Source organism: Ambystoma mexicanum, chromosome 9 (genome assembly GCF_040938575.1).
Source record: "Ambystoma mexicanum isolate Mex_15411 chromosome 9, UKY_AmexF1_1, whole genome shotgun sequence".
NCBI classification, from domain to species: domain Eukaryota; kingdom Metazoa; phylum Chordata; class Amphibia; order Caudata; family Ambystomatidae; genus Ambystoma; species Ambystoma mexicanum.
Window position 1 is genome coordinate 554,403,759 of NC_090931.1, and position 25,164 is coordinate 554,428,922.

At 48.1% G+C, this 25,164-nt stretch overlaps 1 protein-coding gene across 2 annotated transcripts in view; it reads right to left on the reverse strand.

Annotated features, from left to right (window-relative positions):
* Window positions 1–25,164, reverse strand: part of PRR11 (proline rich 11) — a 231,101-nt gene that overhangs the window by 17,901 nt on the left and 188,036 nt on the right. For both annotated transcript variants that reach the window (XM_069615149.1, XM_069615150.1), the window contains one exon: window positions 18,026–18,122. In XM_069615149.1, coding sequence (XP_069471250.1) covers window positions 18,026–18,122 — 97 coding nt within the window. The remainder of the gene's footprint in view (window positions 1–18,025; window positions 18,123–25,164) is intronic.

Here is a 25,164-nt window from a genome sequence, read left to right on the forward strand (position 1 = left end):
ACTGGAGGACAAAGACCTGAGGTGTTTCAGTGTCCTCCCAGCTTCCTGTCCTCCCTCCCAGGCACACTGGCGCCTCCAGGCGGGCTTCTCAATGGGAGCCTGTCGAAGAGAAAGGAGTGAGCAGTACTTCCCCCACCTGGTTAGCAGAGGAAGGCTCAAGAAAGGGCAAGCCATTGTGAGTTAGTGAAAAAAAGACCACCGGCAATATTTTAGGTCAATGGTGAGGACCCATGTGTTCCTTACTGCAGCTGCGACAGCAGCCTGCATGTTAAATTCCCAATCGTCGGTAGAAAATATGCACTGCAACCAGCCACACAGATAGACGTGTCACTGTAACTAGAAAGTTACAGAAGTGAGAAAAGGGATACAATGTGTCCTCTTAGCACTCCACATCTGGTGGGGTGTGCTGATCTCACAAACGAAAAACAAAAAAGGTAGGATACAAAATGTCCCCTATCCTGGTAACAGTATGTTATCACAGTAATGTAAAAGAAAGCCAATAATAAAAGCTCAAGGAGCTTCGAGCAACACTGCACAGAAAGTGCTGTGTGCTGCAAAAGGAAAATACACCGAAGAGACAGCCAAAAGAAACAAGACCTTGTCCACTTTCCCTCAAGTACCAAAGAAGCTAAATGAGACAACCCAGCTACTCAGAAGATTCCCAAACAAATCAATGAGACACTTTCTTCTAAGAGCTCGTTTAAACCTGCTACACACAAACGAGATTCTGTTTGCAAGAGGACACTCGACCTCTAAAAGCTGCCGTCTGTGTAAAGCTGACTCTGAAACAGTAAGACATTTGTTAATGGTATGCCCAGCGATGCACCAGTTTCGTTTACTATATCTTCACCCGCTTCTCGAACTATACACTGATAGCGAAGAGGAAACATGGTGGAACCGCCTAATCAGTGGACAAAAAACAAACTGGTCGATCGCAACTGCAAAAATTCTACAGAACGCCCTACTGCAGTGCACACAGAGTACGCCACCGACTGCAATCATATAACTAGCAGAAACTGAGATCTTTTGTTTAGATTTTGGATAAACACAAATAAAAAAAAAATAATAAAAAAAAAAAATACAGATGCCATTAAAAGATGACGGCGAGCAGACTCCACCAAGAGAAACCAAAAAGTGTTCTCAGAGTGACAGGAACTTATTAGGACAGTTTTTTAACATCCACGCAGGGGCTTTATAAAACTATCTTGGGTAATACAGAAACTAACTCTTAGTATAATGCTGTACCACCTGAGAATTTGGTAGCAATGACAGAGCAGCCAGGCTCATTTTAGGAGGGAGAGAGGGCTGTAGATGTACAAAGAAATTGTAGCATACATATGGTCCAAAGAAACACTAATGTTTTGTATAAATAATGATTTATTTTATATATACACACAGGCAAACAGAATTCTTTAGAAAGGTAAGGGAGTAGTTTCTTACCTGTAACTCTGTTTCTCCAGCATTGGTATCTTTCATGGATTCACATGCTGTAAATATTTCCAGTCGTCAGGCTGGGAAGCCGCGGTAACTTTAATATAGTGTTTTCCTATGGAAAAACCTCGCCACTTTAGTTTCCTATCAACGTTCTTTTTGGGTGCTGCAGGCTACACCAATAGGACGTCTGGTATAAATAGCCTGCCCCCGCAGCTTCCCTTCAGATTTTAACCTGCACACCCGAGGAAACCGAACCAAGGTTTGCCTGCAGGGGTGACCGGTGAGCGCATGTAAATACATGAAAGATACCAATGCTGGAGAAAGGAGTAGGTTCTTAACTGTAACTCCATTTCTCCAGCGTTGGTATCTTTCATGGATTCCCATGCTGTGAATGGATTATAATGCAGTACGACCATTTGGAGGTGCCTGACAGGCAAACCACACCCCATGCCCAAGACATGACAATGAATCCAGCAAATGACATGTACCCACAGGCATGATAACAAAAACAACGAGGCAAAAAAAAACAACAGAACACCCCCCTGAAGCTGCAGGGCCTACCTTACTGAAACAAGCGTTGGAGGACTGCACACCCCACCTGCACATCTTCCACATGATGCTGTCCCAGACAGTAGTGCCTGGTGAAGGTATACGGCACCGCCCAGGAAGCCGCCTGGCAAATGTCCACGAGCGGTATACCAGACCATAGCGCCGCCGACGTGGACCATGTACAATGGGCCTTAGGAGTGCCCCTCAAAGACTTGCCAGCTTTCGCGTGACAAAATGAAATGGTGGATGAGACCCAAAGGCAAAGTCCTCGCTTGGAAATAGAAAGCCCCTTGTTGGAGGGACCAAATGCCACAAACAGTTGTTTGGACCTCCGGAAACCCTGCATACGGTTCAGATAAAACTTCAATACCCTCTTGACGTCCAGAGGATGCAGAGCTTTTTCTGGCGGTGTGGTCGCATTAGCAAAGAACGATAAGGCAATGGAAGCCAGTTTGTGAAATGCTGATGGCACTTTTGGGATAAAGCACGGATTAGTAGCAAGGAGAACCATGTCCCTCAAATCGCAGATACAGCGGGTCAATGATCAGTGCCTGCAATTCTGACACCCTTCTGCCCGACGTGATCGCAACCAGAAATGCGACTTTCGATGAGAGGAACTTCAAGGAAGCCGTCGACATGGGTTCAAATGGTGGTTTCATCAGGGCATAGAGAACCACATTGAGGCTCCACACCGGTGCAAACCTCTTCTCTGGGAGAAATGTCTGAAACATTCCTTTCCGAAAATGTTCAAACCAACCAATCACTAAAAAGGGGAGTAGCATGGCGCGGTCTTGTGAACCTGGAAATCGCAGCCAAATGTACCTTGATCGATGATAATGCCAGGCTCCCTCGCGCAAGCTGTAACAAGTACGGGAGAATCCGGAGAGACGTTGAATGGCCGCACTTCTGGGTGGCCCGAACACCAGGCACAGAACCTTGCCCATTTTTGACCATATGATACATTGGTAGAAGGGGGCGTTGCCGCCTCCAGGATCCGACGACACTCCCGTGAGATACCTAGATGAGCCACGCAGCCAGGCTGAGAGATGCCAGATCGGGATGCCATACTCTGCCTTCGTCCTGGGACAGGAGATCCCTGTCCGCTCCTAGACGAAACGGCTCTTCCACAGCCAGATGGAGATCTAAGAACCACGTCTGCCTGGGCCAGAATGGGGCTACCAATATCACTCTGCACTGGTACTTGCGCACCTACTGGACTGTTCTCAGAATAAGTGGAAACGGGGGAAACGCATAGGCGAAGAGGCCCATCCATGGGAACGACAACGCGTCCCCCATTGACACTCCGGATGAGCCACTCCACTGGCAAACCCCGGACACTGCTTGTTTTCCGGAGTGGCAAACAAGTTCAGTGGGGGAGACCCCCATTTTCAGAAGATTTTTGCAACCTGCTCCTTCTTCAGCCATCACTCGTGCAGCTGACTAGTGTCTCTGCTGAAGGCATCTGCCTGACAATTCTGAACCCCCAGCAAATGGAAAGCCACAATATGGATCCCCTGAGCCAGGGACCAATGCCAGACCTCTTGAGCCTCCTTTGACAGGATCCGGGAATGCGTGCCACCCTGCTTCCTCAAATAGAACATTGTGGTGGTATTGTCCATCAACACTCGCACCACTGCCCCTTGGATGCGAGGTAGAAACGACTTCAGAGCTCAGTGCACTGCTCTCAACTCCAGCACGTTGATATGCCACCTCATTCCGAGGTGGGCGGTAAGGGGTTAACGTCACCGGTAAGGGTGCCGGTGCCGCTAACCCCTTACTCCCGCATTACGAGGTCCTTTAGCGGATCCCACTAAGGGCGGCTGGTTTTACCAAGCGCCCTTAGCGGGTGCCGCTAAAGGACCAGCATGCTAAAAACGGGCCAGTTATTAGCATGGTCCCCATTCCCATTGAGCCCTATGGGGGCTCGAATGGGGATGGGTTCCCCGAATGGGGAAATACTGGGTCCTCCAAGGTTGGAATGGCCCGGTAATTCCCCATTCAGGGAACCCGGACCCGGTATGCGGTAAGGGGTTAGCCATGGTGCTAATAGCACCATGGCTACCTCAAACCTCGGAATGATGTCCAATGTCTCCTCCCGAGATCATAGGCTATACCTGTGACTCGCCGAGGTGCGCCCCCCACCCCACCTGGAAAGCGTCTGCCATGATCGTGAACTGAAACTCTGGTTCCAGCAGGGACATGCCCCCTACGAGATTGTCTGTGCAAGTCCACCACCGAAGGGCTTCTACCAACTCGCGGGCGACGACCACTTTGTCCGACCACAACCCTCGACTCTGTGACCATCTGTCTGCAAGGAATTCCTGCACTGGTCTCATGAACAGGCGGAAATTTGGAATGAGCAGAATACATGACGCCATGGCTCCCAACAGTGACATGTAACTACGGACCGAGACCACTGTACCATGGCCCAACTCGCCTGCTTTGGACCGCAACTTCACTCGTTGCAACTCGTCAACGTGGTTCGCCACCCTTCCCCCCAGCAGATTGCCCATGTGACAGTCATTGTCGAGACTTTTACTGCCTACCTTTAGCAGCCGAGGCGTGTGCACTCTTCTTAGGCTGTGCTTGAAAGTCTCTGCTCTTTTGAGCCGACTGGAACGAGCGCCTGTAGCCTTGAGATAAATAGCTGGAGTGTCCGTATTCTCTGTCTCGGGAAATGGCAAACCGGGCATTACCAGAGGCTCCACGAAAGGCCCGAAACGAATGAAAAGAACGTCCACTTTGCAGGGAACCTAAAGACTTTGCTGTCTCAGTGTCCTCCTTCATCCCCTTCAGGGCCTCGTCGATCTTTTCCTCAACAAATGTTCACCCTCACAGGGCATATCCACAACCTTATGCTGGACTTCCGGGTGAAAATCTGTGCACCTTAGCCAAGCCTACCGTTGGAGCACAACACCATTATTGATTTGCTTAAAGCCCGACTCAGCCAGGTCTACTGCAATCTTGATGCTGTGGTTGGAGGCCTCAGTTGATTCACCAACAGGTAAAAGGGGCGCCCAGCCCCCACCCCACTCGACGTAGACGGGCGTGCACCTTGCAGACCCAGAGCCAACAGATCGAAAATCAGCTCCTGTTCCTCCTCCATTGCTGAGGAAACAGAATACGCCGCCGGTTCTTGTTGCAGAATGTCCACAGGAAGCACGGGCCCAAAGCCGGCAGATTGCCACTGTCCCCCAGTTGGCAACAAGCCTTCCGAATCCACCTGCGCCGACGTCAACAACAGCGGACCACTGTCAGTCACTGCCGTGGATGGAGCAGGCAACACCACCGTTGACGGAAGAGCAGATTGTACCGCCACTGTCGATGAGGCAACATCCATTGACGACACTCTCGTCGTCGGAATTGAGGCCTCCATGGGCCTATATTTCTCAGGTGTATCGGACTTCTTGGAAGAAGCGCCGGAACGGTGCTCCGATGAATCCCGGCTGGACGATCTATGGTGGTCTTTAGACGCTGAGTGCTTCGAGGAGGAAGATTACCTCGGCTTTGCCTGTCCTCTTTTCCGGCCGATCCGACTTGGACAGCGAGGAGCCATTCGCCCCTTTGAGTGATGCGACCTGGATGTAGAGGACTTGCTACCTGTCCCCACCTCCAACGTTGGCAACTCAGTCCGTTGCTTCTTAGCGGGGATTCCGCCGGCGCTGCCTGCCACTGCGCAGAGGTCTTCCCTGCCTTCTCCGAAGATTGGCTCTCCTGGGCTAAACCCACCTCCGAAGCCGGGTAAGTGCCCTCGTTCAGCCAACAGATCAGCCGGCAGTTGCGGGCCTTCAAAGTCTTCTGCGAAAACCCTTGGCATATCTAACAGGCATCCGCCGAATGATGGGGTACAGACCGAGACAATCCGTATGGCTATCCCCTTCAAAGACCTTTTTTAGGCCGCAGGTAGCACAAGGTCTAAGCAGCGATTTTTTTATGGGCCACGGATGACCTACTGGCCGGATATGAAAAAGCATGTGCAAAACACGAAGAGAAACAAGAGGTGATCCCCACTGTTTGGAGACGGTTGAAATCTGAAGGGAAGCCGCGGGGCCAGGCTATTTATACCAGACGTCCTATTGGTGTAGCCTGCAGCACCCAAAAAGAAGGTTGATCGGACACTAAAAAGTGTCAAGTTTTCCATAGGAAAACGCTATATTAAAGTTACTGAGGTTTCACAGCCTGACAATGGGAAATATTCACAGCATGTGAATCCATGAAAGAGCCAACGCTGGAGAAGTAATATTACCATTCATAAACACAAATATACAATGCAACACAATACCTATGGTATGCACACCAAAGTATAAACCTTATTTAGAATAGCACTATACAGCTCAAAGCGAGTAAAACCTAATCATGCACATTTAGAATGGCAGAATGCTATTCATGGGGAATAAAACAATATTAGTTAGGCCTTTAGAATGAAGAATGACAATGTAATTCAAGGTAAGTAGGCCCTATTGGTAATAACCTACAGTGTTATCCAGTTTCAAGAATACTATAGTTATACCAACACTATTACAAGTATGCACCTTGCAACATATGTAACCTTCTTTTTTCAGAATGAATACAGTTTCACCCAGATTACTTTTCAGAACTCAGTTCAAAGGTAAGTAAATAACATACTTTTCTGAGGGGCAGTCATGGATAAGAAAGAACTCAGGATACACATTTAGAACGGCACTACACTAAGCATTTGAGGTGAGTAAAGCCCTATTGGTCATAATCTCTAACATTATTTCTATTACAGGAATAGCCAATTATACCAATGATAATTTTCAGAAGAGTGGAACACAATTCTAAGGTAAGACTTTGTATACTTTTCATAGGGGAAAAATGCAACTCTAAGATAAGTGAGAACTCTGTAAAACGGTTTAAGAAAGGCACTAAACAATTCAGGTAAGCAAAACCCAATGTTACACTTTTAGAATGGAAGCAGCTATTCAAGGTGAGTAAACCGTATTTGTAGACTATTACACTTATTCAATTTCAGGAATAATAAAGAAATACCAACTCAATTACTTTCTAGAAGAGTGGAACATAATTCAAAAGGTAAGTAAATAATGTCTTATACTTTGCAGAAGGGCAACAAGCAACTCAAATATAAGTAAGAACTTAGTGACACTTTGTAACTTATTCTGTTTCAGGAAGCAAAGTTACACACGAACACCTTTACAAGTACTTTGCAACACTTGTTATATTTTCTAGTCAGAGTCCATACACTTAAGAGTCCTTCCCTATACTAAGGCATGCATGATCTCAGAGGCAAAGGAGGGGCACTAGTGGTCTAGTGACAAACAGTAGGCAGATTAAGATAGGGCGCAGCTGCAGTAAAGTCAGTGTTCCAAAGCAGTGTTCTCCTCGAGCAAGTAAGTACAGACTTTAGAGTTAGCAGAAAGTGTTCAGGAACTTCATAGAAGGCTCCCTAGATGTGTACCGACGTTAGGCCTGGGCGAATGGTATGGGCGAACTCACAAACACACAAATCACCCACTCAGCCACACAGGAGCGACAAGGCTTTAGGTAAGCATTAACCAAGCCTACACAGTACCTCAGCAGTAAAGAAGAGCTTGCAGATGGACGCCTTCACGATGCAGCATCACAGGACCTGGTCTCTGAATTCTTGGTCGTGGTGACGAAAGAATGGACACTGGATGGGAACTTGCAGCAGTAGTCAACAAGAAAGGCTCCCAACAAAGGATACTTCAGTGCTTCTCGAGGCTCAGTGGACTTGGTGCCCTTTTCAAGGTACCAGATTAAGAACGGTTATCGCAGAATGGATTCTTCTCGATCTCTCGGTCCAGGACTCTGGTGAGGAGACTTCAGGGAGTCGAATCGTGTCTCTGGAGGCCCAGCAGGTGTTGACCAAAGTTTCAGCGCGAATTGGACTTAGGCTTGAGGTCCTAGGGTATTGGCGGTTTGCAGCCCAGGAAAGTCACAGCACGCTGTGGGATGGCTCGTTTTGCAGGTCGTCTCAAGACTGAAGGGTCCCAACAGTCTCTGGGTCAGATTCATCGTCTTCGGGACTCCTAGGTCACATGAAAGAAAGGGACAGAACAGGCTCTGGTTACACAGAAGGCTGCTCACGTCACTGGATCAGCTACAGCCGTCTTCACTTAATCTTCCTCGTTAGACTCAGCTCCAGAGTCAGACAACAATCCAATAGTCCAGCAAAAAGTGCTGGGGGACTCACCTAGTGGGGAGAATTACACAGGATGAAAATCCTACTTAACACTGTGGATGTCTTTCTTCGGATCTTCAGTTCCAGTGGTCGACTTAGTTTCTGCTCTAGGACCCTCACCTTTTATGCAGGAAAACTGTCAGAGCCCACGAATCACCAGACATGTATTTATTCAAACTTTGGGACGAGGGGGGGGGGGTGAGTAGGGAAAGCCCAGCCTCCCAGCACAAACTGGTTCTAGGCAGGCACACTTCAGGACAAACAGGGGAGTTAGGTCACCTCCCCCACTTCCTGTCCATTCAGGCCCTCAGAGAGCCTTGCCGGGCTTTCCAAGGGAAGCCCACCAAAGACAAAAGGCCTATCAAGATCTCCCAAACCCAGGCAGGTAGAAAAAGGCTCAAGAAAGACCAAGTCATCAAGAACAGGGCTTAGAAAAGTAAAACCATCATTTTAGACAAATGGTGACCCTAGTGACCCATACCGCAGGTGCAAAGGCAGCCTGTGACATAAATCCACAAAAAGTTGTGCAAAAAGGTACACTTCCACCAGCCTGTCAGATGAACTTTGATCAGTAACTAAATGTCACTAGGAAAGTGAGAAAAGGAATACAATGTCTCCCTTCAGCACCCCACTTAAGGTGAAGTGTGCTGATTGCACAAATACAGGCGAGACAAAAAGTGTCCACTGCCCTTGTAACGTGTTATCACAGGTAAAATAAAAAAGGGACGCTCAAGGAGCTCACCAGCAACACTCTGCTGAAAGTGATGTGTGCTGCAGTAATACATTGTGGATGCCAGTAAACTTGAGAAAAACTTAACTCCATTAAAAAGTATAAAAATAAGATTAAAAAAATGGTTCCCATTGTCAGAATTAAAGAATGATTGAGTGTGGAATAATGCCCACTTACCCTGGAGAATCAGCCAAAAAATCCCAAAGTCCAGCAAAAATGCTGGGGGACTCACAAAGTGGGGAGAATTTAATTCAAGAAGGAACATCTACCTAACAGCCCAAAATGTACAAACGTCCCTGCCAGCTGGAGCATTCCCAGAGAGTTCCATAAGGTGTATGGGGATGTCCTGGTTCTGACTTGGTTTAGGGTGCATGCAAATAAGCAGTCACAGGACTGCTGCAGGGTACCATTAGACCGTCAGCAATTACTGTTCTGCCAAAAAGTAGGAAGCATAAAAAAGGTGTCATCACATTGGCCATTTACATTAATGAACACAGATATGAAAATCCTGAAGACAGTTCAGGCCAAAAGAACCTAACAACTCATCACTCAACTGGTCAGACCAGTGTGGCTTTGTGCCCCATGCAAACACAAGAATTAACTTCTACAGACTTGTTGCTGTGTTGTAGGAATCAAAGTATAAGAGGCTGGTGTTAATGCCAAAAAAAGCATTTGATTTGCAAATCAAGAGTTTCATGTGGCGAATTCTTCAATTTGTTAAGATTGGGCCTGAATGTCTGGGGTTGACTAAATGTCTATGGCCCTCATTACGACCCTGGCGGAATTCGGAAAACGATGGCGGAAATGCAATACCGCCATCGAATAGCGCTCAGTGCGACTATGACCCGTCACCGCAAAGTACGATGCCATTAGCGACACCGTAGTGAACGCCAACGCTAACTGCACCAAGCACGCGCGCGCGCGCCATGCCAAACCGTAAACACCACCATGGCGCAACGGTACGCCAATTCCGACCCTAGCGGACATGTACCTAACGCCATCAAGCATGGCGGAATGCACCATTCCGCCATGGTGAGAAGTACGGCATCGCGAATCAACCGTAAACGGCCCCACTGAGTGCCCGTACACCGCTCCCTGCCCACAAAGTACAACTCCCCGTAGGTGCAACGAAGCCACAATGCAACCAGTGAAATGTACAAGTCACCCATGCATGCCAACGAACAATAGAAACACAACAGGGGCCAATGGGAGCTGCAGGGCACAGATGGCACGAATACAGAAGCCATCCCGATGGACATGACCACAGTCCCCCACCAAGAAACGCACGCAAACACAGGCACCTGTGACCAGCAATATTCCGAAAATCACATCATTCCACCAGTCCACCTGGCTGACCGGCATCTGTTACACAAAACCCAATCCCCCGCCCCTGAGCATGACAACATTCAAACTGTCATATTGGCAGCCCCCATCCCTGACCTCACGGGCTTCGTAGGCAAACGCGCCCAGTACAGTACCACGCAACTAAACTCCGAAGCTGGAACCCAGTGCAGATCTCCTCACAATACATCGCCCCCCAAATAGGCATATGCCACATCACTTGCAAAGAAGAACGCTACACGGGCCAAATCAGAATAGAAATTTAATGCACATCAATATCACCAAGCCCATACAGCCATCAGGCCATGAACTCCAAAACACATTTCACCATTGTGGGCTGCATCCGCAAGAAATGACCAGCCACTACTTGTGTGACGCCCTGTTACCTCATGGTACACAGAGCCACATTCACGTACGAAAAGGCAACATGGAAGCGCACAGAACCGCAGGGCCGTCCCAATGGGGAGGCACTAGTCCAGCTGAAAGGCCGAAATGTTGCTCCGAGCCACCAGTACTGCGTAAGGGCATGTGGCCCATTGGCGATCGTCCCATAAGATCGTAATGCTGCTCCACTGATTAACACGAAGCAGCAGGTGTCGGGAGTAAAACCCATCTGCAGGAGTGGCATACAGATGGCAGTGGCAAAAGGGGAGGAGATACCTGTCAACCAAAAGAAAAGAAAAAGAACAGAATGGCCATCAGTACTACATTCCAACAACTCACTGCAATGATCACACTAAATCCACAGCCACATGCATGCTAGCCCACTCCAAAGGTCCATCACCACCCAAAAACCACTTGCGACTCATAACTATCTATATCGAGGTGTAAACACCATCACAAACGAGTGTACCTGTGCATGCGCCTGTGAAAACAGAATCCATCTGATGGGATTGGTAACGTGCATGGACACAAGTGTCTGAGGGCGCGTCGAGACAGGGAGGGCTCAACAAGGCCAGATAGACGATGGTCCCACTATGGCAGCCCTGCATCACATAGCGTAGGGGAGGCGGATAGATCCCAAGAAGCCCTGTACATGGCAATCTCTGTATCAAATCACCTGCCCATGCATCCATTCATCATTCCCTCATCCCGGGATTAAAACGCCTGAATATTTACTCACATAACATTAGAAATATCCATTGAGTCTGTGCGTTATGCAGCCTGCAAAATCCACAGTGCCCCAGCCCGTAATTCCAGTGTAGTGAAGTAACATGTATTTGGGAACGTCCTGCCTTATCGTCCACTACGCTATTGCGCATCCCATACTATTCATATCAATCATTGCATACTCGCCATGGCCCCTGTCCCAAGGACATTGAACAATAGAACGTTATATTTGCAGTCAGACCTGTGGGCATCTCCTCGCCGCTAGCTGAAAACCAAAAGCGCCGCCCTTCGAATTCCTCATTTGCAACATCACGTCGAAGAGGCATCTGTGGCCGTTTGAAAACACTAATTAATCCATCGAGTGCGGCTGTGTGTGAAAATGGCAACTGCCTTCACCCACGAATGGGACGCCCCGCCCGTCGTTGCAACTCGGTACAGTGATGAATGAGGGCCCACCGTTACTCGAGTACTACGTTCCACTGACCCTTCACAACTCTGTTCGCGACTGCACAGATAGTATGTGAAACAATGGGACCACAGCAGAATGAACATATCAACCAATGTTACACGGCCATCGGGTACAAATACATGATTGCAATAGCAAGATGCCATTCCACGAATTGCAGCGTTGTGCGCGGGACGTGCTCGGCCAAAGGGGAGAGCAGTTTACACAGGTGGAATGAATCACCACAGGTGGAGGCCATTCAGCCTGAAAACACATAAATTGCACAGCCAGTCTCCTCCCACAACCACACCGAAATGCTACCGGCAGGACTCGCGATGTTGGCCCTGGGGGACCTGATAGCACTGCAAGTACTCCAACTCCAAGAAGAAGACGAACACCAACTACAACCGGCCGCACGGAGGAGACGCAGGAGGAGGAGGAGGCCAAGGCAGGGCCAGCAAGGGCCGCCAGCACAGCCACTACCACCACGCAGGCAGCCCGCAATCCCACGCCTCCGAGCACATCCGTTCAACCTCACTGATGAGCAGATCCACACCCTCTACCGTCTGGACCGGGACACCATAGCCGCCATTGTGGACATGACACAGGCTGACCTTGTCAGCATGATAGATAGCCCAACCGCCATCCCACCCCTACTGAAGGTGGTGTCTGTACTCCACTTCCTGGCCACAGGCACCTACCAGCACACAGTCGGACAGTTGCATGGCATTTCTCAGCCACTGTTCTCACGGACACTATTGCAAGTGCTCGATGCCCTCCTGCAGCACGCAGACGACTTCATCTCCCTACCACGCTCGGAGCAGGAAATTACCAACACAAAAGTGGGATTCCATGCACTTGCCGGCATACCGGGTTGCATTGGTGCCATCGACTGCACCCATGTGGAATTGGTCGTCCCACATGCCATGGAGGCCCAGTACCGCAACCGAAAACAATTTCATTCTCTGAATGTACAAATGGTGTGTGACTCCAACAGGATCATTACACATTGTTGTGCCCGATTCCCTGGATCAACCCATGATTCTATGGTCTTGAGGAACTCTACAATACCACGCTACATGGAGCGACACGCAGGGAACAGATCCTGGCTACTCGGTGAGTCTCATTACATGCATGATAATGTGGGGTATGTGATTCGGCAATGACCTGGCAGGAAGGGGGCGGGGGGTGTGCGTACGTAGCAATGGCATTCCACATCATACGTTTCTCGTCCACATACAGGTGATGCTGGATATCCACTGAAGAGATGGCTCCTCACACCAGTCCGGAACCCACGGGACCAGCATGAGGAGGACTACAACCATGCCCACTCACGTACCCGTGTAGTCATTGAACAGGCATTCGGCCTACTGAAGGGTCGTTTCCGCTGCCTCAGCAGGTCTGGCGGGGCACTCCTGTACCGCCATGAGAAGGTTGCAAAGATGGTGATGGCATGTGTCATGCTCCACAACATGTGCGTACGTAGAAATGTGCCCATGCCCCCTGACGCAGAACTGCAAGCACCTGATGATGGTCATGATGAGGGTGGGGATGTGGCAGCACCTCAAGGAGTCTGCGAGGCACCGGAGGCCCGTGACATTCGTCAGCATCTCATTGATGTATGCTTCTAGCACTCACGCCTGGTGGCTGATACATGGACACGGGACTCGTGGCACTGTGTGTGTCTGGGACATGCACAATATGGACTGTACGCCTATGATGGCCTAGTACACAAAGATCAATGTCCACACATCTCATTGGTTGATCGTGCACTTTTTATGGCATATGTGATATCATGTTGTACACCCTATCGACCCGCCACCCAAGTGAGCCCAACACACCCCCTCCACCCTCCCCCCCGAACACCAGTGTCCAAAGATGCTCATTGTCAGTGGGCAGTCGCTATTGCAAGCCCCCTCTGCGGGTATCAGGGGCACCCCTGCCTGTGGAGCGCAGGTTTCTCCCAGATCTACGTTGGGGGCTGCCCTGGACGGAACTTGCAACGGATGATGTCTCTGCCTGCTCACGTCCATGCATGTCCCTAAGGGTTTGCGAGAGCTCAGTGAGCACACGGCGCACTGCGGCAAGTTCGGCACATACGTCCTTGGACGTCGCATGCAGTTCCCCCCTCAGGCTCTCGGTGCTTCTCTCCATTTGTGCCCTTAGTGTCTCTGTACCTCTCTCCATTTCTGCCCTAAGTGTCTCAGTTGATGTTTCTATGTCTGCCTTAGTGCCCCCACATTCATCGGCATGGTCCTTGAGGAGCGTGGCCAGTTGCTGCTGTTGCACGATTAACTGGTCGAGGGACTGTTGCCTCTGCTGGGCCATGGCCATTTGCGGGGGTGTCACAGAGGGGCTGTTGTCCTCATGTTGCCCTGCCACAGGGCTTGTGGGGGATGGCCAGTCGTCGTCTTGTGGGTGCCCCTGCGTGGTATCCTCATGTTGTACGGGATGGGACAGACAGGGGGATTGGGACAGGTCATGGATGGATCTGACTTCGACATCCCCGTCTTCTGTGTCGGAGCATGCTGCCATCAATGGGGTGTCACCTATGGTGCTGCTGCCACCGGAGGCAGTGCCTTCTGTGGCATCCGTTGGGGGGACCTGTGGTGGTGGTGTTGTTGTGGGCATGCTGGCTGCTGGGGTGCCTGTTGATGTTCCCTCCTCTGTGCTGCCACCTGATTTGTGCTGCTGCCGTGTCTTGATGCGTGCAGCTGAGGTGGAGGGTCTTTGGCCGTTGGTCTTGGCCCTCTTTGCAGGTGTGCTGGTAGGGGTGTCCTGAAGCTCGTCGTTTGGATCGGACCCTGTGGTGGAGTAAAGGAGAGCGAGGGTTATTGATGGGTCTGTGGGAATTGGAATGGCATTGTATCACATGCATTGGGGTGGTACCTGAGGGTGATTTGGGTCGGGGCCTTGGAGGTGCTTTCATTTGTGTGTGGAGTGAGGGTGCAGTTGTTTGGCAGCCTGCAGTTAGGGTGTGCCTGCTGCACGTGTAGTGCGTGTTTTAGGGGTTTTTAATTATTTATGTATTTATTGTGGGTTTTAACGTGCGCTATCAGGCCGATGTGTGTGGCCGTTCTCCTGGACATGTGTTTCTGTTGCACTATGTGGACGCATGGTACTTCACATGGATGGACTTTGTGGATTTGGCATGGTTTTATTTGGCCCACCTACCTGAATCTTCGGATGTCTGCACTCCTTTCTCCATCCCTCCGACTCCCTCTATGCTCTCCATTCCGATGGTGGAGGCACAGATTTCTTCCCAGGGGGTCAACTTGATGGGTGATTCAGGACCTCCCCCGGTGGCTGTGGCAATGTTGCGGTTGGCAGAGAGTATGCTGCGGACGCGTATCCGCAGGTCGTCCCATCGCTTACGGCATTGCTGTGGGGTGCGGTCCCCACCGCACTTACCCGCTGTGCCACCAGAGCCCATATGGCCTTCTTGTTTGCAAGTGCCGTCCTGGTCATTTGCGTGCAGAAGACGACGGCAGCATTCTCCTGGAGGGTCTCTGTTAGCACGGTGAGTTCCTCACGGGAGAAGTGGACCTGCCGCTTGCGGTCGCACGCTTTCTTCGCTACTTTTCCCATTTTTCTTGGTTTCGCTAGGGTGGATGACGGGTTGGGGTGTGTCTCAGGGTAGTGATTTTAGTGGTTGTGTGGTTTTAGTGGTTTTATAGGTGTACGGCGGGATGTTTCCCGTTCCGGGCCCATGTTTTAACTTCCGTTTCCGTATATTTCCGGTCACCGTACTTTCCGGTAGGCGCACACTGCGGTGTCCGCTGTGATGGGTGGCGGTATTGCACCTAGGGCGCCGTACGGCGGCGGTGTGGGCCGTTTTGGGTTCATTTCCGCCATCGCGGACTTTGCACTTCCGCCATGCCGTGGTGCTCGTGCCCGATGGGTCGGAATGGGCCGCACTTTGCTCCTTCGTGCAATGGCGGAAACGCTATTTACGCTGTGGCTGTCCGGTCAGTCACTTTCCGCCAGGGTCGTAATGAGGGCCTATGTAACAAACTCTTCATATATGGTGAGGAAAGGGCGGGTATACACAAGAGTGGGCAATACAACAGGGAATGCAGCATGGGTGTCCATTTCCCCACTCCTGTTTGCGCTTGTAGTCAAAGTGCTGGCGGCCACTCAGAGATGGGAGTTTTGGGAAGCGAGTATATGGCTTGCAAGGGAGCCACAGAGGGTATCCCTGCACACCAATAAAACTTTAATTATGCATGAAGGACCCAGAGAACACCTTTCTATGATGTTGGAGGGGATATAGTACTATGGACTAGTCTCTGCAATACAGAAGAATTGGCCGAAGACCTGGGTTTCGGTAAAGCAATTGAAGGGGGTCATGGGACAGAATACTATTTAGGCATCAAAATTACACTATCCTCCTTTACATATGTCAGGGTAATTGTTGCACGTTCAGATGACCGTCACAGGAACATGTTCTGAATAACAACAGGAGGATAGAGGTTATAGAGCAGTCCTTGCGGTTTGGGAACGCTCTACTGTTATCTTGGATGGGCTGTATTGCCATTAGGAAAATGACTCTGCCCGGACAGTTCTATTTCTCTCAATCCTTCCCGATGTCACTTTCCAAGAGACCATGCAAAGACTTTGATAGTAGAACTTGTCCCTTGGAAGCTCTATTATTTTCTCAGTCCACCATAAATGTAAACTAGGTGGTAGGATTTGTGTATCAGGCCTGGGCTTGTCATAAGTATTTGATGAAGCGTTTGCAGTGAGTTAGGTGAGGATACTAACATTTGTAGTAAAACACAAACTATGATCGATTTTATGAATTGATATATTTTTATAGAAACGTTAACCCATTGATTATATCCTGTTTATACGTGATGTCTTATTTTCTTACTGACTACTGTTTCTTCATTGAGACAGTGGACTGCTAAATCGCAGTATTGGTTGGAGACTTCTTTTGCATATATCATTACTAGGTAACTGTGATGTCTATGTATTGTATTGCTTGATAAACACAAATGTGTCAAATAAAGTTAATGATGATGACGAGTATTCTCAATTACCTGAATTGAGCAGGTAAAGTCCTGCATATAACATTTGCTACTTTGAAGTTTTTTTTTAGGAAAAGGTCCGGACTTGGCCTTGACCATTATAAAAATGATGATGTCCCGTTTCAGTTGCGATATGCTGCTGAGTGCTATAGTGCAGGGGAATGGACTACAGAATCAGACCCGTTACCCAAGTTGCACATAGGTAGGAAGGTTTGTTACAGGATAGGAGACTTACCCGAGGATGATCACCACTGGGTCTAAAGTATGGAATATGCTGCATAAAAGTGTCACCTTAGAGTTCCATATCATCCAGAGGCCCTCACTATGGTAAATAATGTGCTCAGGGTTCTTACGAGCTTGGGGAAAGGAGAGTGGACTAGAATGCAGAGTGGGGGTAGTTCTTTCAAGATGGTCGGTTGGTGGTTTTCCTGATAATTCAGATGCAATGTGGACAGACAACCACACAGTGTATGGCATATTTGAAGTTGCAGGTTGCTTTAGCCAGAGGTACCAAGTGAGCCATCGTCATCCCTGCGGTTACAAAAGCTGGCCAGTTTTGAAAGTGGGCTAAGGAGGGTGACAAAACTATATAATGTTTTGAGGTGTCCATGGATGCAGAATGACCCAGTTGGGAGAGGTAAATGGAAGGAGGTATTGGGGGCTGAAATCACAGAGGAGGGAAGGGCCTGCATTCATCAGGACAGCATCCTTTAGGTCTACGTCACAATTCATACATTTCTGCATTTTTAAAGGAGGTATTCAACACCACAGCAAAATCAACACCTCTTTGCTGGGCGGTCATTGCACTGTTCTAGTAGGGCATACTCTATGGGGAGAAGTAGAGGTGCTGCAAAACGGCAGAAGGATGACATGGAACAGCAGGACGGATCTCAGTGCGGGTGGGTCGAGTTGAGTCAGCATGCAGGGGTAGCTGAAACGGTATAGCTTTCCTCTCGCAGTCAAATGCCCTTATCAAGAACACATTAAGCTCTAAACAAAGTTGAATCAATAAGTATTTTACAACCAAAAAACAACCATATTCTGAACTACGAATATGGTGCCAGCAGCCACATAATTTCAATTCAATGGGTAATTTGTAGTGCATAACCCAAGCTGAGTACACTAAATAGAAAATCAACTTTTACCCTTAGAAACATTAAAAATATGAATTTAATCAGGAGATTGAAATGAATGATTAATATTGCCTGAAATTTCTGCTTAAGTGCCCGTGTCATTATTGGGGTGAGTCCTGTGCCAGTGTCCTTATTCTCTCGGTCATATATGGGAGTACCTCCAGGGCTCCTAAAAAGACACAAAGAACAAATGTTACTCACTCATGTTAGTTCAATTAATCTGCATGGGGTTTGAGATCACCAACAAAAGTGTTGTGAAAATGGAAAGGAAACACTGCTGGGTGAAGAACTGGATCCTTTACAGGCCAATAAAAAAGTGCAATGTTTAAAGGAGGCTGGTATGGGGGCCAAGGCATAGCATTTGAGGAGTGTAGAATAAGGTTTTCATTTCCTTTGATCAGAAAGGTTCTGTGGAAGCAACCATCACCACAAGTGATATTGCAACATCTAAGAATTGGATTACACGCAGGGAGGGAAAAAGTCCTAGGGCCTCATTACGACCCGGGCGGTAAGGGATTACCGGCACCGGTAAGGTCACTGGTGCCGGTAATCCCTTAGCGCCCTATTCCGAGGTCCCTTTGCGGGTCCTCCCTTAACGCCTGGTTTCACCAGGCGTTAAGGACAGGACCCGCAAAGGGTCTTTGGAGCTAATAACGGTACCGCAATTAGCGGTACCGTTATTAGCGAATTCCCCATTCCCATTGAGCCCTATGGGGGCTCAAATGGGAATGGGGAAGGGCCCTGGTGAATTACCGCCCCCGCCAACCTTGGAATGGGGCGGTAATAGCTCCATTCACCAGGGCGGAATCAGTAAGGGTTTGGAAGCAGCCATGGCGCTAATAGCGCCATGGTTACCTCCAAACTCGTAATGAGGCCCCTAGTGTATTAAACATATAAAAATGCCACATACATGGAAAGAGGAACGCGAGGAAAAAAATACATTGACTACAATATAAAAAGGTTCCGACATGGCAGAAAAGGCAAAAAAGACACTATGAAACATGTGGCAAAAAGTGTACAGGAAAGGGATACGTTCAAGACACTCTTATGATTGTGGGAAGAAAGAGCAGATGGCGCACGTGGGCTGCAAAGGTTTAGAATATATACCACCATGGGGTACAAGTTAACGATTGTAACTATTGCCACAAAATATCTGGAGGCTAGGCTGGAGACTAGGGAAGGGGGATTACCATAAGTATGCGAACATGCACAAGATGCCATGCTGGAGAAGTTATAGGCCAGTTCTTTAGGAATTAGATAGTTGCAATGAGGATTTGTAGGCAGCGCAGAAAAATAAACTTTTGAAAATAGTCGCCACCCACCCTTAAGGAAATCTGGATTTTCCAGGCAGTTACTTTCTTAAGAAATTGTAACCCATCGACTTTGGAAAGAATCCTGGAGCCTCTCTCAGATACTAGTAGCTGAGACACATTGGAAGGCAGAGTTTGACCGACTATGGGGGCGCAGGCATGTGAATCTGCAAAACTGATTAATGTCTCAGATGTAGTAGTAGGTAAGCAACTTTCTACTCTAGCATTGGATCCTTCATAGAGTGCCAAGCTTCAGAGCATCAAAGAGTGCTTTCCCTAGCAAGGCAAGGCTTATTTTGGCAAAATAAATGTTTCATAACGGCTTGCCCCAGTTAAGTCATCTGTGGTATCCTCATCCAGATAGTAAGATTTGATGACAGACTATAGTGCTCCCCAAGTTGCGGCCAATATTTCTTTGAATGCGTACGTTTGCACATAACTACTTGAACACACTTCCAGGAGTTGGCAGATTTTAAGTTCAAACACTTTCTGGAGAATGCCACCAATCTAGCAACACATTGGCTTGAAAACGGTTTAAACTTCTGCCAATTTGACAACCAAAACTCTTTCCATTTATCTTATTTTGAAAAATGTTTAATGGAATGAAAGCAACAAAAAAAGAAAATTCCTTAAAGAGGAAGCATGTGCTGTAGGTCTATAATAGCAGCAATAGTGCAAGATAAAAGGTTGGATATTCATTTTCTTTCCATCCACAAGTGCACATACCTGCCAAAGACACAAATATCTAGTTGTCAAGCAATCTTACACCACCCTCAGACCGATTTATAAAGGCTATGTTTCTGCCCACCCCACCCAATTTGACACATGTTTGGTAAACCTTTCTCCCTGCAACATACATACTGATGAGCCCGTTTCCTTTACTACAACGAATAACTCCAACTATATGACTGCTATTACTAATGGTTCTATGGGTCCTTCTACATCTAAAAGATTTCCCTGTTATTTCAATGAATTAAATGACTTGTAATTTACTTTGTGTGCAGTACTTCAAATTTTACTTCATTTTTGTCGCCCTTCCCTCCGCCCATTGACCCAGTTCCTCGTCACTACCACCACCACCCTGGATACCTTCCTACCCCATACCCCACAAATACTATACAAATGTGAAGTAATACCCACAAAGTAAAATACAAAATGACATAGAAGTAATTTACTTTGTGGAAACAACAGGATACCATGTAAAAGGTAATTAGGGTATGTGGTATGGCCAAGCTATGACACAGGTGATACCAGATAAAAGGATGGCTTTAGTTAGAACTCTGTCTGGGAAAGGGGTGGTGCAAACACCTATAGGAACTAGGAAAAAAGCTACAAATAATAGGGATACCTTAAAGCAAACAGTGCAAAGGGTGGGATAACACAAAGTGGAGGTTTCTCCAGGTGTCCAACACCTCCAAGGATGAGTGTCCAAACTTAGTACTAAACCTAGTCCAAACTTAATACTAAGAGTCCTTGTCTCTTTAGGGACACCATAGTGCAAGGGTCTGTAACTTGTGGCACTCCAGATCCACTGACTACACTGGCTAGGGCGAATGATTGTTGTAGTCCAAAACATCTTGTTGAAAGTGATTTTCTATATCAATCAACATCAATGGACTCCTTTTCCCACAATCTCCCAAATACTGGGACGAGGAAGAAGGAAAGAACAATGCAGATCCGAAGGAGCCTCACGCTCAATAAGCGTTCAAATTGTTTTTGGAATGCGCCTGTGCGTGGGACATTTAAAGACAGAAGGCAAACTCTTAGAGGCTGCTGCTGTTTGGGAGAAGTCGTTGCACCTCTCTGCGAGGCTTGTGGAGTTCGGCAGCACAAACCAGTGTGGTGGAGCCAAGCGGCTCACCAGCGAGGAAGCAGAGGAACGCTGCGAGGACAGAACGCCACAGACAGGTGTAGGGGAGGGGTGGTCCAAGGGACCCCCCCTGGCCTGCATCTCCACCCCAGGCGAGGGCCATGGCTCATCGGGCGTCCCCTCCTTACCACCAGGGCCCAGGTGGTGGATGGCTCACCTGCTGAAGACATTGCCCGCACGTATTAAATTTAGCTAGGCCTCAGAAACCATTTTTTGTCTGCTAAAGATGGTGTGAGCTAAGCGCGCTGTAGCGCGGCCCCCACCTTCAGAAAGTTTCAGTCCTCCCTGTCTTCGCAGCACCATGGTAGATCCGCTGCAAGCCCGTTCCCACGAACAAGACGGGCATGATCTAGCGTAATACATTAACATTGTAACAGTTCACCTTCCGCAGTGTATCACTGCTCCCACAATGACCCGGTCAGCAAGGCCTGGGCGATGGGAAGATCTGCAGAATGGTCATCTGCTGAAAGCAGACAGGTACCCAAATATGAATGTAAGAAACCACTTTTAACACATGCATCCTCTCCATACAACCACTCTCACTAAAGAAACCTGTGAAATAGTGTAATTATCGTACATGACACCAGCCGTGAAGGACCCGCACCCCTGCAGTGGTGTGCAAATGATAAGAGCATTTCCGGGGGATTATTCTTCATAATTATCATCGAAAGCCCCACGCCCCGCGGTCCCGCGCCACAACTGAACTGATGCTGCTAGGGTACACAAGAAAACGAATGTAACCATACCACGGGCACATGTGAAGAGTGTGCGAGAATGCACTCGTCACACGTGTATGTCTAAGCCCCTCATGTGCCACCTCCGCCACGTACAGTGGCGAGTTACTTTCTATGTACTCCACCAACCCCAATACTACCTCACTTACTGCAAATGTATATGCATATAACTAAATACTGTAGTTGTTAAAACATAGTGTATGAATAAGGTGCTCAGACTGGGTATAATCGAGACACATCCAGCAAAGTTTAAATGCATGTTTCAAAATGATTTGAATAAGTATTATAGAGTGTTCAAATGTTTGTGATGTTTTTACCTAAAATCGGCAACACACGAGGGAGATATCTTTGTGAAATGCATGCAAGGCCATCCCCCTCCCACCCTGCGAAGGCTGCCAAGACATGAGAGCAGAGGCCCGCGCTGCGCTACTCCGCCTCCCCCAAACCAGACTGGAGCCGCTTCAAAGATTTGTAGCCCCCTCTGCAGCACCCAAGGCCACGGCCCGCCACCTGCATTATTTACAGCACAGCAGTAAACCTCTGCCTGAACACACACTTCCAAAGGCGCCCCCTCGTAAACCCCATAACCCACCGGATCATCTTAGACCTATGGCCCTGTGCAATCAGGACACCCAACACTTTGACAACACACGGCGGCACATCTATAACAACTTCTAACAAGACAGAAAGACCTGTACCACCCGTCCCAGGCCCTGAAGCTTAGCACCTCGACCTATGGCCCCGGTCAACAGGACACTGGTAACCATGTCCTGACGTATTACCGCCAGACCCCTCACAAAGGTACATTCCTCCTGTGTTGCATTAACCTGTAGAATAACCTATTGGAAGATTTACTAAAGAAGATAATATTGAAATGACTGAATGACTGCGGTGTGCATGGCCTAGGGCAAATAAGTCAGGAAAAGACATTCATCTCTGACACTGGCCGCGATGGCACAACAACACCGCCTGGATGAACTCAGCCAACCTGCCAGGCCCAACCCAACCCACGAGGATGACCAGTGACGTCTTCCAGCCAAAGCCAACCGCATCACAGCAGCACCTATAGTTAGTCATCGCCACCCAATCCCATCGAACTTGTGCCCCCTATAGTGTGTAGGTTCTTATGACGTTTTTTGTAAATATATACGCCTGTCTTTGCTATTGTCAGACAGAGCGCTCTCGGAGGTTGCAGAGTTCTTTGCATGCCATATTCTCATTGATAAACTCCCATTTAAGCTCACCCGCACTCTGTCTTGGCCTTATTCCCGATTTGGGAGAGTCCTTCATTGTCTCTCATTGTGGGGAGGATCGTGCTGGCTGGGGACGCCTGCCTTCACAGGCCAGGATCCAGTGGAAGACCCTGAGCTTTCGGCAACCGAACAAAGCAATTTATTGCCTACTGGGACGTGGAAGGAGACAAGGCGTCCTGAGGTGTAGCCGTGGGAGACACTGGAACGACGAGAGCAGTCCAGAGTGGAAAGCAGATTATATACCATTGCCGCATAAGCGCAAACGGGACCGAGAACGCCAAACAGAGCCGGTCAACCCAGGCATAGCAGGGACACGGGGCATTTCGGCGACCGCAGTGTACAAAAGATAATATTTAAAGCCACAGAAACAGAGAAAGTAAAGAGACTGATTGAAAACCAAGACAGCATATTGCAAAGAAGGACTCCATCCATATACGAGTGTATGGAATGCAGATATGTGAGGAACCCAAATCGAATGATGTTTCAATGAGACATAGTATACCAAAGGGGTATGCACAACTGTGGAAGTAAAAGAGGAACACTGTGAATATAAACAGTCCTGGCAGTAAACCAGGCAGTTACAAGTGTGTATGAATACACAAAGCCCTGGCAAGAGAGTATACCAGGCAATCACAAGCGCATAAGAAGTCCTGGCAGGGATGTATATCAAGCAGTTGAAAATCGACAGGAAGTCACAAGAAAATATATACAACTGTGTTTGCTAAAGGAAATTTTGAAAGAAGTGGAACTGAAAGGCTCAGCAGCTTTGTAAATACCCGTACTGTTGTTGGCCAAGAAAGACACAAAGAAATGTTAGACCCAAGAACCATTTGTAGTAAGGAAGAATCCAGGGGAAGGAGATCCACCCTCCGGAACTAAGGGTTTTCGACCTCGGAGAACTTTTATGCTGGAGCTGTTCATGTTCCTTTACAAACTCTTTTTGCAATCACCCAAGGTTCAAGACATTTCCCTTTTCAACTTTTTGTTTAGTTTATAGTGCGAGGGTCAGAAAATAACTTTTGGACACAAGGACAGTTCTGATTTTGACATTCCGACACAGACAGATCCTTTGTTTTTGTTAAGGCAATTCCTCTTAGATCAGGGTCAGAGAGGCCTTTTCCCAACCCTTTTGTTTTCAATAAAAGTCTTTAAGCAAAAACATGGCAAACTTGTGTCCAAGTTTCATTCCGGACTCTTCACAACTGCTAATAAAGTTGGCTCCAGAAACCTTCGAGATAGAAAAGTCACTATTCTCTGGGCATGTGATAAATCCTCCTTCTTCACAAACCTAATCTCCTCCCTTCACAATCATCCCCGCAAACAATCATCTACACTCCAATCTTTGCTCTTCCCCTCTCAAGCCAATATTCATCGCCGCTTCCTTTTCTGGTAATGACTTTGCTAACTACTTTTCCTCTAAAATCTCTAGAAGTTGTGACACCCTCACAGCGCTACTCTCTCTCCTTCCCAACCCTCTTTCTGTGCACCACCTCTCCCTCCTACCTCTTCTACTCTTGACAACTTCTTCCCGATCCTCTCCTGTTGAATTAGCACCCATCCTTCGCAGTGCCAACCAATCTTGCGCTCCTATCAAATCTGTTCAAAATGGACATCCCTTTTCTTCAATAACTACAAATACAAAATTACAAACAGTGAGAACCTGCATGATCTGTCTATTGAGAGTAAAGAGTACAGTGTTATCCAGACAGTCATTAATTCTACGAGGCTTACGTGGAAGGTCTTACTGGTGCCCGTTTAATGTCCAGTCACTGAATGCTGAGCAGAGACACTCCTGAAGCTTTAACAACCCCAGTTGTGATTCCTTGATAAATGCAAGATCCAGGTAAGTGGACTGAAAAGAAACTCCCATGTGTATTTTGGGCTTGCTCCTCTGCAAATTCAAAAAACGGTTTATTGAATTGTGAGGAGCTTTAGCCAGTTTTCACGGCTTGCCTAGGACCTCTTACACCGGGTGCATTTGAAGGTTCCCGATGGACGATTGAGGGGTGAAATACAAAAAACGTATAGAACATATTTAATTGTT